The sequence below is a fragment of the Anoplopoma fimbria genome, chromosome 9, assembly GCF_027596085.1.
Source record: "Anoplopoma fimbria isolate UVic2021 breed Golden Eagle Sablefish chromosome 9, Afim_UVic_2022, whole genome shotgun sequence".
NCBI lineage: Eukaryota > Metazoa > Chordata > Actinopteri > Perciformes > Anoplopomatidae > Anoplopoma > Anoplopoma fimbria.
Genome location: NC_072457.1, coordinates 11823780 through 11842799, shown reverse-complemented (window position 1 = coordinate 11842799; position 19020 = coordinate 11823780). Strand labels below are relative to the sequence as shown.

The 19020-nt window shown below is 41.3% G+C and overlaps 1 protein-coding gene across 1 annotated transcript; it reads right to left on the bottom strand.

The window, feature by feature from the left end:
- Positions 1-24: 24 nt before the first annotated feature.
- LOC129095931 (calcium uniporter regulatory subunit MCUb, mitochondrial-like) lies at positions 25-14917 on the bottom strand. Its single transcript, XM_054604544.1, has 8 exons — positions 14610-14917; positions 4302-4371; positions 3990-4157; positions 2699-2803; positions 2390-2547; positions 2011-2214; positions 1607-1723; positions 25-1147 (listed from the first exon to the last, which is right to left on the bottom strand). Exons 1-8 carry the CDS (start codon positions 14715-14717, stop codon positions 1070-1072), a joined length of 1008 nt encoding a protein of 335 aa, XP_054460519.1. The 5' UTR covers positions 14718-14917; the 3' UTR covers positions 25-1069.
- Between the last annotated feature and the right edge of the window lie 4103 nt (positions 14918-19020).

The window sequence follows — 19020 nt, the reverse complement described above, 5'->3', positions numbered from 1 at the left end:
TTTTGCTTGCTTTAATCTGGTTTAAACTACTGTGGTACCACACAAACTTTGCCTTATCCTGCAGCTGACTTTTGTCTTCCTAGAAAGTAGAGAAAACAGTAGTCTGCTCTCCTCAGACTCAGAGGAATCTTGAAATGCCAGACGAGTCTGTTTTTCTTGACTGTAAAGTCAGTTGCAGGAATGTCTACAAGCCAGACAAATACTTACCAACTTACTGTATCTTGTGAGGCGGGTGACATAACAGCATGCCAACCAGGTCACTAATGATTTCGTTCACATCAGGGTTTTATACTTCACCATATCTCTAAGCACCAATGAACAAGTACTATCTCTCATATCCAGGCATCACATAAACATGCTGTTTGTCCTCAAGCTCGCTCCATCAAAAAGGGAATTCATGTTTTTGCTGTTCTTTGTGTTGTACAGTACTACATTTAATAATGCGTATTTGCACCCAACATGGCAACAATCACCTGTGTGTAAAGTACCTCAGGGAGGGGAGGTGTTTTTAAAGCTGTACTGTAGACCTGAAGTACTTGTGTCACATGACCTTTGACTCAGGAAAAAACAAAACTACCAGCATTCATTGATCCTGTATGTTTGTGGTCTTATTGTTGTGACTTTGTAAATTAAATCTGACATTTCAGCTACTGTTTTGCTCCTGATTGATTGGATATGTTTTATAAAACTTCCATTCTTTTTCTGGCAAAAAGTGTATTCATGTGATGTCTTTATTTCACCTGTGCCCTGAAGTCTCCATCCATTAAAATAACTTAGGGTTGTTATTTGTCTTCTAGCAGCAAGTACAACCACAACACCTTTCCACAACAAGACAGATCCAGCAGAGAGGAGATTCTCACAATGTTTGGGAATACCTTTTATTTCATTAGTCCTCGGTGTTTGTACTTTTCTCAAAGACATAATTGGCAACATTATCAAGACTGTAAACAAAACACAGAATGATATGGATTTCTGGTAGAAAGGCACCATTATCAAAATAAAGCAGAAAAATTGTTTTTACTCTGGAGTGTTAACATGTATGTGACCATTATTCATGGCATGGCTTTGTTCATGGCTTTGGCTGGATCTGTTCAAGTGGAAGCTGAAATTCAGTCGGATATCTCAGACGTCTCAGGTCCTCCTCCACCTGAAGCACAGAGAACACAGACCACTTGTCACTAATGACTAACTCAGCGGGATATGCACAAGGAAATGTATTATACTTTTTATAATTTCTGGAAACAATGAATTCATGAGAACAGTTTTCATTTCATTAGAACATCCTGATGTTTCCCATCAGTCTCAGCTATACTTAGTTTTTAGTGCTAATCAGCAAATGTTACCATGCTAAGATGCTAAACTATGGCGACTAACCTCAGTCAAATCAGAATAGCTAAACATCAGCTTGTAAGTATTGTCATGTGAGCAAGTTAGCATGCATATGTTAGCATTCAGCTCCAAGCACTAGCCTCAAGGTGCTGCAAGCAGTGCAGTGTAGACTTGTTTTTCTTGAAAAAGCAGATTTCCATGTGTTATTTGATTGAAATCCTGGATATTAGGTCAATTGAATACCAGAAAAAGGAAAGAGTGAACCAAATCAACCAACCTCAGCCAGCTCATCCCTCAGTTTATTGTATTTTTCAACGTTGAAATTATTCCTGCTGGCCGCCTTATGAAAGTAACGCAGGAACTGTCGGTCTTTAGCGTCTGGGTATATGTAATCCTGAAGGGAAAGAATAAAGAGGGCTTGTTATTAATGTGACGAGGAAAACCATACATGCACACATATGTATAATTTTGTACAACAGAGTTTCAAGTTTGAATAACTTTGTGAAAGGAATAGAGTTATTGAAAACATTAACATCACTGCTATATCTGTCTGTTAAATATGAAGTTATAACAATTAAGCATTTAGCTCAACATAAAGACTGGAAACAGGGTGCTGGCTGTAGTTTTCTATTTAATGGATGGACATAAAAGTCTTTTCTCTTTTGACCCTTTGAGACTTGCCTGTTTGGTAAGGACATAGTAGGCGAAGACTCCAATGCTGGTGGCGTAGGTGATGAAGTAGGTGACAGGCTCCATCACGTCCCATGAATAGACCCACCATGTGAGCCAGGCCAGAGCGCCACCCTGCACAGATAACAAGGCCATGCCGGTCCAGATGGCCCTGGAGCTGTGGAAGTCTGCTGTATGGGACAGCTGTGCCTTCATCTGTCACGGTCAGAAAATAATACAATAAAGAATGGGTTACCAGCCAACAAAACTAACAGGACAGAAACGTCATCTGCTCCTTTTAAAAACGGCAATAAAAAGAGTCTGTCAAGGGGATGTAACGAGGGAGAGAGAGCAGTTCAATGGCATACAGATGTTGAGACACATCCACTACCTTCTCCAGAGGTGACAGCTCCTGTTTGATGTTGTCCAGTCTCTCCAGCAGCTGCCTCTCTTTCAGTAGGTGGTGTTCAGGCAGGTGGAGCGCTGTGTGCAACAGATGCACAACATGCTTCACGTCCTTCATCTCCATGCCATGCTCACCGGTACCCGCTGAAGTTAAGTCACAAGAAGGTGGATGAGGATGAGAAAGTTAGATGAGTCATGCCTAGAGAGATAACCACTGCTATTTATCAGCAGGCCTAAGTAATTATGAAGAAGACAACATGAGGGCCATTTGTGATTGGGGAGAAATGTGTCGTACCTTTCTCAGGAGAGCAGACATTATAGACTGCATCATTGATGACGAGCTGGAAGTCCTTGTCCAACAGGGTGTCTATCAGGGTGGTGTTTGCTATCGGCTCTCCGTCTGTCAGAAGAGGAGAATTGTCCGGTACTTTTATTGCAAGCTTATAACTTTATATTCTCATAGGTCAGTAAAAAAGGTTTTTTAAAAGTCTGCCAATATGAGCTAAATAAAAACAGGAAAAGAGACAAAAAAATATTTAAAAAAAGAAAGAAATGCTAAACAGATCACCCTGCATGCATACATGACATCAGTGGCTCCAAACTAAGGTCCGAAGATCACAAAAAGGGTGTGCTAGGCTTTATCTGCTCTGAGGTTGTCAAAATTAGATTTTCACATGTATAACTCAAATCATAAAATACTTGATTATTTATTCAAAAGTCTATAAATAAAATGATTTAGAATCATATATTTTTTTCCGTCATTCAAAACTAGTGGGCTATTTAATGGGCTTCAAGGGAATAAAGGCTGGAAACTACTGCACTATATAAAGCTCATAAAAATAATGAGTCAATCATTTACAGCCCACACAAAGTAACACATCACTGCTTCACCACAGGTCTTCTTAAAGGAATCGGACACATGGGAAAAATAAGGAGGATGCCAATGTTGCATAATATAATATATGTGCACCTCAGTTCTGACATGCCCTATTTCCTGAAATGATACATAATAGACACGTCACCCTGCCTCAGGTGGTGATTTCAGGAAACTTTTCAGCAGATTCTGTACAATCTGCATGTATTGGATTAAGGTGGTACCGAGCGATTGTTCAGGAAAATGGCATGTTTTTTCTAGTCAGGAGAATGTCTCCTACTTAAAATGCACTGCAGCTGTGTTTCCTTACGGACCACAAGGACAGTTAAAATAATGTAACGGCCATTTACAGTTGGCAACTAATATTTCAGAAAACTCTTAATTTTCTTACTTTTCTTACACTGGCTACTTTTACCTCTTTAGGGCTCTAAGAATCCCTCCAATGAAACCACCTCAGATGAAAAACAATCACTTGTTGGTTGAGCTGCTCATGAGTGACACTAACATTAACATTTAGTCATTGGTAATAATGAGTTAATGGTTTATGCAGACTGAAAACATTGTGTCAAACCACTCCAATCAAACCACGTTCACTCTTCACCAAGAACTTGTCAAATCATGTTGCAACAAAAATGTTTAAACCTGATTGACTAAGACCTGAAGAATGTGATCGGGCTGGTGCACAGCTAAGCTAACACATGTCTGGTCCTACCCTTGGAGAAAATGGAGGTTGTGGCTCCGGGGTCCTCTCTACGCAGATCTGCGATCAGGTCTCCTACGCTCATCAGCATGGGTCTGAGGAAGAACAGACAATTCTCGTTCCTGGAGGGCAAGGGGACCTCCAGAACCAAACGGCCATATTTGTATCTCAACGACAAGTCTGCAACACAAGGAGGAGAAAATCATTTTTGTACTATATGTTTTGTGCACAGATCATCAGGTCAAGCTTTTCCCAGAAGGAATTATTGTAAATTCATAAATGGGGGGGATTTATTCTAATGTAGATGTAGTAACTGTATATTACCACTGGAGGGTGCGAGCGTGCTGTAGAAAAGAGCTTGACAATTTCCAAGTAGAGACGGCCTCTGCTGAACCTGAAAAAGAAAAGACGGACATCAATGAATAAAGACAAAACCAAACAAAACAGAGAGAAAAAAAGAACTAAAAGAGCATTAGTAGCTTGTTCAGATTGTTTTCTGTCCTCACATGTTCGAGCACGGAGACAAATCTGGACAAGCTGCCCTGGTAAAAAGACGTTAAAGAGTTAACAGATCAAGAGCATCCTGACATTAAGGATGGGAAATTTTTTCGATAATTAAGTGTCTTTGAAACTCTTGACACTCCCTTTCTAAGTGGTGTGTAATCTATCTAATGAGCCTATAGTACAGATTCCGCTGATTAAACCAGCTCATTTTTGCTGATGCACTCTTCATCAAAGTCCGCAGCCTTTAATGCTTAATGAAATGCCAGTTTGTTTCTCAATAACAAAGTAAGATTGTATTCTCGAACTGCTCCTGATAATAGAGGTCCTCCATAGGGCACTGCTCATTATTCTAGTCTGCAGGAGTACCACCCTGTACTGTACTTGACATTCCTGGGGTGTAGTCTTTTTTTAATTTACATGCAAACTCATCTTTCTACTCAAAATGTAACACCTCTGGGACGTGCCACAAAGCAGATATTTTAGAATGAAGCCACAAACACAAAGAACTTTAGAAAAGAGAAGCTGAATACCTTCATAATATCAAACCAAACCAACACAAATGTACTCAATGTGATCGTGATAGCGGCATTAATAACAATAAGATGTTCAGATTCTGCATAGGAAGCTAGTGATTCCTATGAACACTAGCTTCCTGGAGTTGAAACAATTGGGCCGTCTGAACCTCAAGAAGAGATTTCTCTACAGCATTTCCTATTGAGCTGACAGTTGGTCAAGCTGACCTCTAGGGATGTGGCAGCCACTCCCCCTCACCCCTTTGTCCTCCAGCTGGGAGCTGTGTTCGATCAATATCACATTAAAGAGGAGCAAGGGAGCCGTCCATTTTCATGGACCAAGAAAGCAGCCAGGCCTTAAGGCCCAGTGACTGAGTGGAGACCAGATGCGTAGGAGTCCCTCACACTCCACTGGTTAGGACACGTGACTTTAACAGGAAAACAACATTCACATACAGAAATGAGTAACTGTGTTCATGACCAGAGGCTTTTGTGTGCTGGAACATGAACCATGAAGACAGCAACCCATGGTGGACTGTAGCGGCAGAAGCCAGGAGGTGAAACAGAGAGAAATGTAGGCAAGCTTGAAACTGTTGTGTTATCCAGAGATTACATAGTCATTTTCCGTTTGCGTGATAATGATGCTGTGCACCAAACTGTGAAGGACAACATGATTATATAAATACCCTGTCCCGAAAAGAGATGGGGACACAGGGATCCTAATGGGACACAAATTAAGATGTTCAGCTTGTGTGATATCTCCAGATGTTATTGTACAGCTGGAAGCTCACACAGAGCTTTGCCTCCTACGCATCAGCCCACCGGCTCCCAATGGACAAGAGGAACACTTATTTTTAGGGGATATACATATCAATTCTTACATATCAGTGAAACAAGCCTGCTGGCATCCAAAATCGTAGGGTTAACAAGTGTTAATAGCTTCTCTCCTTTTTGAAATGCTGTTTTAAGTGGTGATACATACAGCACAGTGTAGATGCATAAAGTCCTCTATCCCTGTGTATGTTTAGTTTTATATTACGATAGTTATTTTCTGGAAAATCAATTAAGAAGTCGTTTTTGGGAAGTTTCTGGCTTCCCATAAAGCCAGTTACTTAATCTCATTGATGCATAAATGACCAGAAACACAAATCCAAACTGCCATAAAGCAGTCCCACTCAGTGATTAGCAACCTTGGCCTTATGTGGTTGCCCAAACTGGGGTCTTAAATAAAATCCTTGCTCTTTCTTAAGAAATACTATCTAACTAAAATGGATGAGGTCTCTGTCTGAATGTATGTCTTTCCTCCGAGTTTCTAAAACACCATCTTCTCACTTGGTGGGTGTATTGCTGATGAGCCAAGGAAGCATAGTGTCGAGTGTCAAGTTGTCTGGATGTGTAGTTCAGTAGAAAGCTGCAAGCAGGAGTACCGGAGGCCAGGCAATCGGTCGATTCGGGCACTGCCTTAATTTACCTAAGTCCTTTAAAAATATTTATAATACAACAACCTGTGAAATAAATATTGCTCCTTGGTTTATCTGCTCACACCCACACTGAGGTCATAACATGGGGTTGCAAGTAGACACTGTTTGGTTTTAGGAGGTCACAAGCCAAAATATTTGGAAACCACTGGCCCAAATACAACTGGAGAAATTAAAGTGATAGCTGCCACAGAATAAATGGTATAGGTGAATCTCAGAGTTGACAAAAGGTCTAGTTATTCTGTGACGCCTCACAGTTAACCTCAGACAGCAGCGCACATTGACAGTATGTTAAACAGCCTGGAACAGCATCTTATAAGCCTCCCCTACAAACCGCTGCAGCCTCAGCGCCTCATTAAACTGAGTGGTTCAGGCGCTGACTGCCAACACACACACACACACACACACACACACACACACACACACACACACACACACACACACACACACACACACACACACACACACACACACACACACACACACACACACACACACACACACACACACACACACACACACGAAAAATAAAAATGCCTATACCTCATCACTCTTGTTAGCTAACACGTCACGTCAAAGTAGTTTAATTTTGAGGAACAATTGTGCTCACATTGCTGGTGTGTAAACAATGGTTCCGAGGCTAAGCATAAAGGGCGAGGCTCGACTATTTGTCCCTTTATTGAACGTGTGTGTTCTGTGTGTGTGTGTGTGTGTGTGTGTGTGTGTGTGTGTGTGTGTGTGTGTGTGTGTGTGTGTGTGTGTGTGATCATTGAGAGAGTCAATTCAATGGCTGACCGAGTCAAGGCAATTTGTATGCTACGTGCACACATACCAATCACATTTTATATCAACAGAATGTGGTCACTGTGGCAGATAATGCGTCTTGAGAGCCATGTGATGAATAGTAGTCTATTTCCGAAGCCATGCTGCTGACCCTCTGTTATTACCTTCTGCAGCCCCCCCCACATAATAAATGCTTTGCTCGCCTACATCTGGCAGTTACGAATGATCTTACATAGCACTACAATGACATTGAACTACAATTGGAAAGTACATTTATAGCACAGATGACCCCTAGAGTTAAGTTTTTTTGCATCAGACTATTGTGTATCGGTGGACGTGCCCCCTGGCCTCATTACATCTAATGACAGACACATAAGGAGCAAGTGCAATAAAGCCTTTATGTGCCTTGTGGGGACAATTTGACTTCTTAATGCTTAGAACTCACAGACAGACAATATAGAGAATCTTTTTTTATTTGAGTGTGTCTACACAAGAGTGCTTTGAGCTAAACGCTAACATTAGCATGCTAACATGTTAACAACTGGTTAATATATTGACGTTTAGTGAATAACTTTTGCATTGTTCACCATCTTAGTGGGTTTGCATGCTAACACTCGCTAATTAGCATTAAACACAAAGTATAGCTTTCATTGGGGCTACACCCATGCAGAGAGGCAGACACACCCATAGAGTATTGAGCACATAACAAAGGGTTGTAACAGACTGCAGGTTTAAGACTGTACTGCCTGAACAAGCCTATACAAAAACATGTAATAGGCGATCACACCCATGCCATGTCACAAGACACAAATACAGCCTGCAGAAAGGATTGGGCAATGCTACTCCGCATGACGACGAACGTCACCACGGTCTCCTCAATTGAACATTTGTTCCCTTATCAAAACAAAACACACTTCCCAACTACACGGCTCATCAATATTCAGAATGCATGGCAGTCGCTGTTGATCTATTGTCCTTCACACATATCTGGAGTCCATTTGGTGGCGCGGGGAAAAACCCTGCACACCTGCTCCTCATCTGAAAAGAATTTCTTCCAACTGTTCTTTCTGAAAACAATCAGATGAAGGTATATTTACCCCTTGAGCTATACGTTTCTTATTTATGCCACGCCGACAGGGACAGAGGAGCGAGAAAAGACAAACTGTCATCTCCCTCCCCTGCAGTAAAGCAGACCGGGGCTTCTGTTGGAGCAATGATCGGGGTTATCATTTTGAAAAGCTCATTTTCCCAGCAGTCCCCCAACAGACCACTCCATTATGAATCCTGTCACAAATGGCCTGTTGCATCAAGATCTCCTGAATATATCTCCTCCCACTCTCATTAAGGGTGGGACACCAGTAAGGAAAGGGAACAGGTATTTTCCTCACACACACACACACACATTCACAAACCCACGTGATTGTCATATTCTGCAGGCATGACTTGAAGCAGGTGGGAATAAAAATCTGTGAGGGTGATAAATGGCCTAAAGCCTGAGGGTGGGGTGAACAAATGAAGGCTATCAAGATGAGAAATAGAATTACTCCCCGATGCCATGAGAACAGCAGCACTGTACCATGAAAAATGATTTGCATAGAAGCATTTGTCTTCTGCCATGTGATGCAGTCAGCTAAAGGGGACAAAGAGGAAAAGCAGTGGGATGAAGATGACTGCGGTACCACGGCAGGAAGGTACTGGAGAGAGAATTTCTACAGGAGTTTTCATGCCAATATGAGAATTAAAATGTTTGGAGAATTCAAACCATAAAACGTACTGTAAAAATATCTAAAAATATCTAAAAATATGAATTAAGGGACTAATAAAAACAAAGGACTAAAAACACGGAAACCCTGGATACACGGTAAAACTCCAAATCAAATGTCAGAGTTTATTTATTCAACTCATGCTAGGAATGTGAAGACGTCTTTCTATTCAAGGCAAGTCCAACAAGTTCCTTACAGCTTTCCAAATTCTACCATTAGAAGAGGTTAATTGTCTGTTTGTAAGATCTCACACGTGTCTTCACTGAAAGCAGAATGAGTAAGGACTTTAATGATCTAGACCATGTTTATATGAGTCAAACTTCTGCTCTTACAGTAGTCTGGCTCACTGCATCTAGACTGTGAGTATAAGACGCTGCAGCACTCTCCTCCCCTTCCGCTATCGGCGCTATCTATTTATTAAGGGTGCTGTCACTGCATCCTGTGCTTAGCGCCGTACAGACATACAAACAAGGCCAATATGAGAATGAAAATTTGCGGAACCAGACACTCTTCTTCTTTGGCGCTGAGGTGATAGGTACTCTTACAATGAATCACTACTCGGCACAAATACTCAGATATAGCCTAGCTTAACACAAAGAAGGAGCTATGCACTGACAAGAGGGGGACAAATATGGGGGCTCTGACTTAGAATGGGGGATGATGAGGTCAGATTTAAAAGGGTGCAACATGAACTCTTCCAAAGCAAGAAAAAAAAAAAGAAACTTCCTGTCCTGAATGAAAATTCAAAGCCGCCACAAGAATTTGGTGAATCATATTTCCCCTTTGGTCACACATGGCTGAGTAATGCACAACCACAGGGTCACACAAGGACAAGAAGTGCGCTCAATGGATTACTAGTTTCTTGGATTAAAGACAACCTTGAACTCAATAAGCAAAGTCTCTGGTAAGAGTCTGCAAAGGGACTTGAAATTAAATCACTAGTGTCGTTTTACTGTTAAGATTCTAGGAATCCTTCGTCCAATGAACACACTTAAAACCATGAGTACATTATCATACAGTGTAGAGCAATGAACCTTAACAGGTTTGATATTGGATTTTTATCATTAAAACCAGTTTCAGTGGAGGCATCATGATCACATCCGGAGTTTTTCTGGCTTTTCGACCTCAGTCGGTGTCAAAATATCATGTTTGACCATAACGTTGTAACTGATTAGGTTTATTTGATGGATTAAGTGATACCTTATTAATCTCACATATGTCTAGCATGGGCTGTTGACCGGACTGACCAAAACATTAAGGGACATATTAATGTTTTATTTTAACCATCAAGATGAAACACTGATTTTTATTGTCGATGCGCATTCCTACAAGGAATAATTCATGACTTGGCACCAGCAGATTGCAAGTCTAAGCTTTAAAGCCTGTGCCAAACAAAATACAGGCAGAGGAATCACATTAAACTTTTATAATATACAACAAGTGTTGCATTAAAGTTTCTTAGGGTCATTTTGAAGTTTTGAAAAAGACTGAAAACTACAACCCCATTCACACCTTGTATTACTTTGAGATCTGTATTTAGATGTCAGAGTTACTCCAAAAAAGGACATACTGCATTTACATATAGTAAAATAAGTGTTCTTGTTATCTAAAGTGTACCAGGTCAATGGAAGAAATGCTGCATTACCCTACTTATTTTTTTATATGCAGAAGAGAGGGGCTTGTCTATAGCTTTTTTCCAGTCCTGCTTGAGACAGGAGGAAGTGGCAGAGACAAGCTTGATTTATGCTTGCCGCATCCACATGAGTGACGTCCCACCATCAGGCATGGCCCGTGGTGGTTTTGTGTGGCAGAGTTTGCCTCTCTGTGCGCATCCAACTTTTTTCTAAGCACACAGATGGGCAAAGAAAATGGAGCACTTTGAGACTGTTCGCGAGGGATACAAAAACAAAAGCAAAGGGCAAAAACAAGGAAAACATGAATACACAGTAAAACTCAAAATCAAATGCCAGATTTTCTTTATTCAACTCATCCTGGGAATGTGAAGATGGCCTTAAAAATGGCCTATTAAAAATGTGTTTATCTGATTACAGCGTGAGCCAGATCACCTCCAGATGTGTGATATCTGATAGCATTCCAACAGGTTAATCATGGAATAGGCTTACACTTTGCATCAACAAGCATTTTCCCTTATAGATCTTTTTGTGCATTTTTTTATTTTACTGTTGATAAAGAGAAGGAGAGGGGGAAAAAAGGTGGAGAAAAAAAGCAGTATGACATGGAACAGTCCCTAGATGGAATCAAACTGGGGATGATACGGTTATAGGGTACGCCTTCTTAACCCATATCCAATGTTAATACCAGGTTTTAATGGAGTAAAAAAAACAAACTCTGCTACACCAAATATCTCACAACATTCCTCCCTGTTGAGGAATTTTCCATACGGAGCTGGTCCCAAGATCAAAAAATATTGGTTTACAGAGTGAAAAACAAATGAGATTCCCTACTGGTGATATTTCTGTGGATGCTGCCCTCCTAAAGAACAGCCTGTTTCACTACCTTGCATGACCAGTTTTGACACTGAGTAACAGGCAGCCAGGCTTGGTGAAATGAATCTGCCAGACAAAAATGTCAACGACAAAGTGACGCTTATTTCAGTTGTCTTGACGTTTTGGGGTTTAACGTTTTCTGTTGAATATGAATTTGTCTCCATTTCAGGCATCCATTTCTGTTGAATATGAATTTGTCTCTATTTCAGGCATATATGTTCTTATTATTTCAGCCCTCTCCATGTACAAATATTTAAATGTACATGCAAAGGAATGACCATAACACAATGTCGCAGTGTTGTCACTTCATGCTTAAAAGGAGTTATATTTTGGGAAATAGGTTGGTTTGCAATCACACCTGCAGTCAAATGAAGCTATCAAATATCTATGTGCATCCAAAAGGTACAGTATGTTCAACTTGCTAATCTGCTACTGGTAGTCATCAACACATCCAGCAGTCACAAACTTGGCAACCCACTGTGAAAACAGGAATTATAACATCACATGTGCAGTCATGTACACTAGTTGTTTACCATCCCATATCACATTTAGCCCCGTGGACTTTTCATTACTGGTTGAAAGAGATAAGACTGTATTCACCCTCTTATCTGACTGAAGAAGAAATGCAAACAAGTGTGTTCCCCAAAATGAAACAGTTCATTTTATGTGTTACTGTAAACAGGCAGCAGAGCAAACTCACTGCCACTTATTTGAGTGTATTGCAGGTCTGTAAATTGTATCTCAACACTCCTGCCCTGCTTAGTAGCGCCATCATATTATACCTGTATACCACTATGAGTGCTGAAAAGAAGAAAATGATCTAACAGCATCATCACTCACTCTACCGCATAAAAGAAAAACTCTCTAATGCTTCTCTCATAAAATTAAAAGTGTCTGCCTTGATAACATTTGCCAAGTGGTAGTCCTTTTGCTGAAGGCAATCGAAAAATGACAGTAGCTGTTGCTTGAGGCTTTATCTCCTGCAGACGCTCAGTGGATGATGTCTCAAGTACAACCGTTTAAATAAAATCAGACGTAAAAGGACACTTTCGGTGACTACGGTATCACAGAAGCAGCAGTGTGAGCAGCCGAAAGAGCATGCTCCATACTCGACTGAATTAGAAAACACCTGTTAAGTCAATATTTAAATTCTTGCTCTATGGATTCCTAAAACAGCTTTTTGTATGCAGCAGTATTTATAAAGTCTGTCTTGTCAATGGCTCTCTTACAACATGTGTGGTACCAGCCAATTCAAAAACAAGCCGTGATGCAGCCGTTCCCCTCTTTAACTGAGAGTTTTCGATTTTGTCCAATATCTAAATCTTAGACCAGCATTAACCTTGGTCAGTAAATTACACGTCAGTGAATCAGTCCTTTTGATCCACCCAAAATCTGTCTTTTAAGTATAGTGCCGACACAGTCTGTAAACTATGGGGGCCATCCTGGTGATCTAGGGGTTAAAGATGTTGGCCCTGTAATTGCAGGGACCATTGTTGCATGTATTTAAGTAAGCTAAACACACTGCTTCTGCTGTATCTCCAGAGGTTCAAGGAGGGGGATAGAACAACATAAAATAAGTGACTTGAACCATATTTTGTAGAAATATGTTAAAATACTTGTTTGGAACATGCTAAGCATACTGATGAGTAAGATGAGTTTTTTTTTAAATAATGTCTGCGCTCTATGTGTCTTTGCCATTAAAAGGTCCAAATTGGGTTTGCTGGTCCATGGGTAGCTGGAGTGAGACTTTCCTAACAGTATGCCATTATAAAAGAGGAAATGGGAAAACTGCAGCTGGGCTTTTTCTATATGATGCAGTCTAAATATAGAACACATCTTAGTCATACTTGCATTCAGGAGTGACTCACGGCAGCTTGCCCATTTAACAATATTATATCCTTCAATCCCTCAAACTCTAAGTTGATATTCACTCAGTATGGAGAATATATTCGGCATTTAGCAACACAGTGTGCCCCGTTCTTCCTGCACTGGTAGAGATACGGGACGTCCGCTCAAGATCAGCTTGCTCACGACTTAGCTGACCTCTAAGGCTGACCTCTAACGGATGATAAATGGGTAGTTAAATTAAGATTTAACTGGTTCATTAATAACATGAGTAAGTAGAACCACACCCCCAGAAACCTCTTAGTGATGCCCTTGATGCCATGTGTAGGGGAGGTTTCATTTTTCTGCAGCACTACTCTCTCAACTGTGAGAGTTATGACTATTTATGCAGCCAGATATTTACACTGCATCTCTGACATGATAATCAGTGTTGAACTATAGTTGCAGTCAAGCATAACAATGCACAACTCCAGCATGCGTTATTAAGATATTGATCTTTATGCCGAGCATACTGTCAGCTGCAGAGTACAGCAGTGTTAGTGGTGTCTCCTGGGATTGTGAAGGGCAAAGAGAGTCTCTACTTAAAGTTTAGAAGTCAAAATAGCAGCCTAAGCATGGTCTCCTTCTCCAGTAACAGCTTCCTGTAATGATCAGTCACGCACACTTTGATTGGCTTTATCGGTCATGTTCCTAAACCAGAGTAGAGGTAGGTAATGTACATTAATAATGTATTTCTTATTCTGTTAAATCCTTAATGACAATAATCAAACACAGAAATAGAGAACAGATAGTGACAAACAGGGGTAGATAGTGAAATAGTTGCATTTCTGCACAGCTTCAATACCTCCATTAGAGCGAATGTAAAAATGGATCATATTTCTTATTCTGTTAAATCCTTAATGACAATAATCAAACACAGAAATAGAGAACAGATAGTGACAAACAAACAGAGGCAGATTGTGAAATAGTTGCCCTTCTGCACAGCTTCAATACCTCCATTAGAGTGAATGTAAATGGGTCACATTCCAGCACAAGTACTAGTAACAACATAGTTTTGTTAGGTTTGCATCAGGTCGTAAGGAGTTGCAAAAATAATGCAAATGACTGACGTAAGCGATTCAAACCAACATCATCGAGCAGGAAACAGCCCGTCAGATATATACGTGTCTGTGCGGCGGTGTAACGTTATCAGACCCCGACGGAGGAAAGTAATCCACGTTTAGTTTAACGGTGTAGTCACCTGGTGGAGGAGCGTCAGCGGGCGGCTGGTTGTCAGTCCGCAGCGAAGAGGCTGAACACTTCCCAAAAGTCTCGCCGTAACTTTACCGACCATCCGCACCGAAGCCATCGTCACCGGGTTAACCGTGTTAGCGGAGCCGTAGGGGCATACCGGTTAGATTTACCCCCACGATATGTGAGCCTCGGAGTCCGGGTGTCCCGGTCGGACGGGGAGGGTCAATATCAACAGAGGAGACGGATAGCTACGGGACAAGAGGGAGGAACAGCTCCGTCACAGCTGCATACCGTTTCCTCCCAACAACAGACTCGCTTCCTTTTTAGCCTCCCCCCCTCTCTCCCTCTCCCTCCCTCCCTCCCCCCCCGGTCTGTGTTGCATGAAGCAGCCAGCAGGGAGCAGCCGGACGTCATGTCCCGTCCCGAGCCAAGTGATTGTGAGTGGACATTGTATCCAACACCCCGACTACAAGGTGCTGCGAACACACGTATACTATTTATGTGGATATCAGAACGGTTCTGGAGAACCCTCAGAGGCCCCCGGGACCGTTGTTAATGACACCCACAAATCAACCGTTGACATATCAACCGTTTCAAATCAACCGTTGACATATCAACCGTTTCAAATCAACCGTTGACATATCAACCGTTGACATATCAACCGTTTCAAATCAACCGTTGACATATCAACCGTTGACAAATCAAATGTGACATATCAACCGCTGACATATCAGTCGTTGACAAATCAACCGCTGACATCTTTTCATCCCTAATTAACCTTCAAGACAGGAACGTTTTCCGTCAAGTGCCTCAAACCTCGAAATATAAATGTCAAACAACAAGTGGTGGTGTTTAAACACGGTGAAATAAACTAACAAACCTAAATGTTTTATGCTTACAACCATGAGTGGATAAAAAAAAAAAGGTGGGCAAGGAGAGATGAAGAAATGATATCCGCCATCTTGGATTTTCATCAAGGTTAAAATTCAATTCAGTTTATTTTGTATAGCCCAGAATCACAAATTACAAATTTGCCTCAGAGGGCTTTACAATCTGTGCACATGCGTTAATAAACATAGCCTACAAAAACTAGATTTTTTTAAATTAATTTTTGCTGAGAAGTAAATTGCCTTTGATTTACGCGTCCTTTAATATTCACTCAATAAGCAACTTTATCAGTTCAATGTCCACAACTGTCGCTTCACAACCATTGTTGGATTACATTTTTTTATCCAATTACCCATTACTCGTTGAATAAATAATGACATTGCTTTCCTTAATATGCTGCAGCTGAAGTAATAAGTGACATTACTTGTTGCAGTACTTTCACCTACAGCCCTTTAGCCCCATGTGTCGACAGCCTATGTGTACAACTGGAAATACTGGATGTAAACATTGGTTCCACCACAGGAAAAGATATACTGATCCCAGGGCAGACCGTAATCAGCAATGCAATCATAAAAATACCTTGGAAGATGCAAATTCCTGCTAGTTGACATGTGAATTTATTTTTTTACATTTGTATTTCCTCCATAAGGTTTTCTGCTGAGAAGCAGTGTGATGGAGCAGGCGGCAAACCTCTAGTTCTGCCGAGTGAAGACGTTGCGTAAGTGTCTTAAATTTTGCATTTTCTCTACTGACCAGCAGTTGCAAAAAGCAGTTTGATTGTATAGAAGTCTATGAGAAGATTACCCTACTTCTCACTTGATTTATTATCTCAGTAAACATTGTAAAGGTCCCTTTCCATCAATCATTTAGTGAATAATTAATTACTGCCAATCGCTATTGACTAATCATACACAGATAAACAGGGTAAGTCTGACTCAGAGATTTCACTTCTCAGTTTTGTTATGATGTCAAACAATAAAGGATTATCTTATCTTAAATATCATAACACAGGGAACACATATGCATTGTTCGTTTTTGAAGTTTAATTACATAAAAAAAATTTTGTATAACTTATTATGTTTATTGGCATAGAGCCTCTGTGCATGAATTATACTTAATCAGTCTTATTGATGACTTGAGTTTTTCTCCAAACCAAACCCTTCCCTGATTTATAGTTAGGGACTCATTAGTTCATTGCCTCCAAACTACTGACTGAACCTTCACTTTTGTGGTCAATAATAACCAAGAGTAATTTGCTCACGGCTCTTAATCCGCATAATGACCGGCCATCATATGGTGGACAAAATGTCAGTCTGGAAAGTGACATTTAAAATGCATTCGATTCTGGTAACTGCAGGTTACCCATTAATATTTAAGCATTTTACAGAGAAGCTGTGCAGTTGGAAAGCAGAGAAGCTGTGCAGTTGGAAAGCTGAGCCTGGCTAGTAAGATCTCTACAACTGAGCTCAGCAGACAATGTGATATCTGATTGTCTTTTCACCTAATGACCTTCAAGCCCAATAAACCCAGACAACTGCTTAGAGCACACTCTTGAAAAAGATGTCTCACTTTCTACACATCGTTGTGTCCACTTTGGAGACATTTTCATTTTACTGTATCCACAATATTTTACAATACCATCAGTTCTAACGTATGTTGCGATGGGAAGTGGATCTGTGTTTCTATTAATCCCCATAAGGGCCCTCAAAGAGCTTGTTTCCTCAAACAAGCCGATGCAAATTGAGACACTGCTTCTCTCTCTGAACCTCCCGGACTAACATAATACCTCTTCTATTAAAACAGGCACAAAGGAGAGGAAGTATTATTCATAAAAAGCTGGTCATTTCTCAGACCGGCTATCTGCTTCACTGTATACTGTTTGATTGGTTAAAGTCATCAATATTCCCAGAGAGAAGATGGATGACAGAAAGGCTTGGGGGCAATCAATATGATTTTGGCAAGGAGGTTGTTGTTTTCTCATTTGAAACTAACCTTTTATTTTATTTTTTTGCTGGCATTGTGTCAACATTTTTACGGAATTTACTGTAGACAGAAAATGCTTCTTCATCTGTGTACACAATGAAGTTAACTAAACCACAGTGTATTATGAGTATTAATGAGTGTCAGTCACCGTGTGCAAGCTTCCCTTGACAGAGACACTCATTTTTTCACTAATGGAATTGCAGACAATATCTTCTGTCCAGTAACTGTTCTTTTATGCTGGTCAGCTATTATCTATCACCCGCTGTTAGATTTATTCTCTCATATTGGCCAAAAGCTGACTGAGTAAGATCTCATTCAGCTCTCATGTTTAATTAAGTCATTTTTTGGGAAGTGCACCAAGTTTCTTTTCTAAGGATTTGGCAAATGTGCTTAAGGCCATTGAGAGAAGCTGCACTTTATTAACAAAATCTGTCTGCATGTTAATTATCGAATATTATCGTGATCCATCCATCCATCCATTTCCTTCCGCTTATCCGGGGCCGGGTCGCGGGGGCAGCAAGCTAAGGAGGGTCCTCCAGACGTCCTTCTCCTCAGCAACACTTTCCAGCTCCTCCTGGGGAACCCCGAGGCGTTCCCAGGCCAGACGAGATATATAATCTCTCCAGCGTGTTCTGGGTCTACCCCGGGGCCTCTTACCAGTTGGACGTGCCTGGAAAACCTCTAAAGGGAGGCATCCAGGAGGCATCCTGATCAGATGCCCGAGCCACCTCAGCTGGCCCCTTTCGACGCGAAGGAGCAGCGGCTCTACTCCGAGCTCCCTCCGGATGTCTGAGCTCCTCACCCTATCTCTAAGGCTGAGCCCAGCCACCCTATGAAGGAAGCTCATTTCAGCCGCTTGTATTCGCGATCTCATTCTTTCGGTCACTACCCAAAGCTCATGACCATAGGTGAGGGTTGGAACGTAGATGGACTGGTAAATCGAGAGCTTTGCCTTTCGGCTCAGCTCCTTCTTCACCAAAACGGTCCGGTACAACGCCCGCATCACTGCTGACGCTGCACCAAACCGCCTGTCCATCTCCCGCTCCATTTTACCCTCACTCGTGAATAAGATCCCGAGATACTTGAACTCCCTCGCTTGGGGCAGTGACTCACTCCCAACCCAGAGGGTGCAATCCACCGTTTTCCGGAAGAGAACCATGGCCTCAGACCTGGAGGTACTGACTCTCATCCCGACCGCTTCACACTCGGCTGTGAACCGCCCCAGTGCGTGCTGAAGGTCACGTTCTGAAGAAGCCAACAGAACCACATCATCTGCAAAAAGCAGGGATGCGATTCTGAGGTCCCCAAACCGGAAACTCTCCTCCCCCCGGCTGCGCCTTGAAATCCTGTCCATGAAAATCACAAACAGGATTGGTGATTATCGTGATGCAGGCAGTTATTCTATTTTTGTGATGACAGACCGCTTTGAATCTAAAACTAGATTTTCATGTGTTATAATTCAAGGACGCTGAAATACTTTTTGTTTCACTGGTCTGTATTATAGGTTGGATTGCTGTTGGAGAACCTGCTTGGCTACAATGTTGCTT

Excerpts from the sequence above, each read along its gene's own strand:
- LOC129095931 (XM_054604544.1), bottom strand. The coding sequence starts at position 14,717 with ATGGCTTCGGTGCGGATGGTCGGTAAAGTTACGGCGAGACTTTTGGGA. Across the intron at positions 4,372-14,609 it reads CGCTGACGCTCCTCCACCAG|GTTCAGCAGAGGCCGTCTCT; the intron begins GTGACTACACCG and ends TTTCTTTTTCAG. Across the intron at positions 1,724-2,010 it reads ACTATGTCCTTACCAAACAG|GATTACATATACCCAGACGC; the intron begins GCAAGTCTCAAA and ends CTTTCCCTTCAG.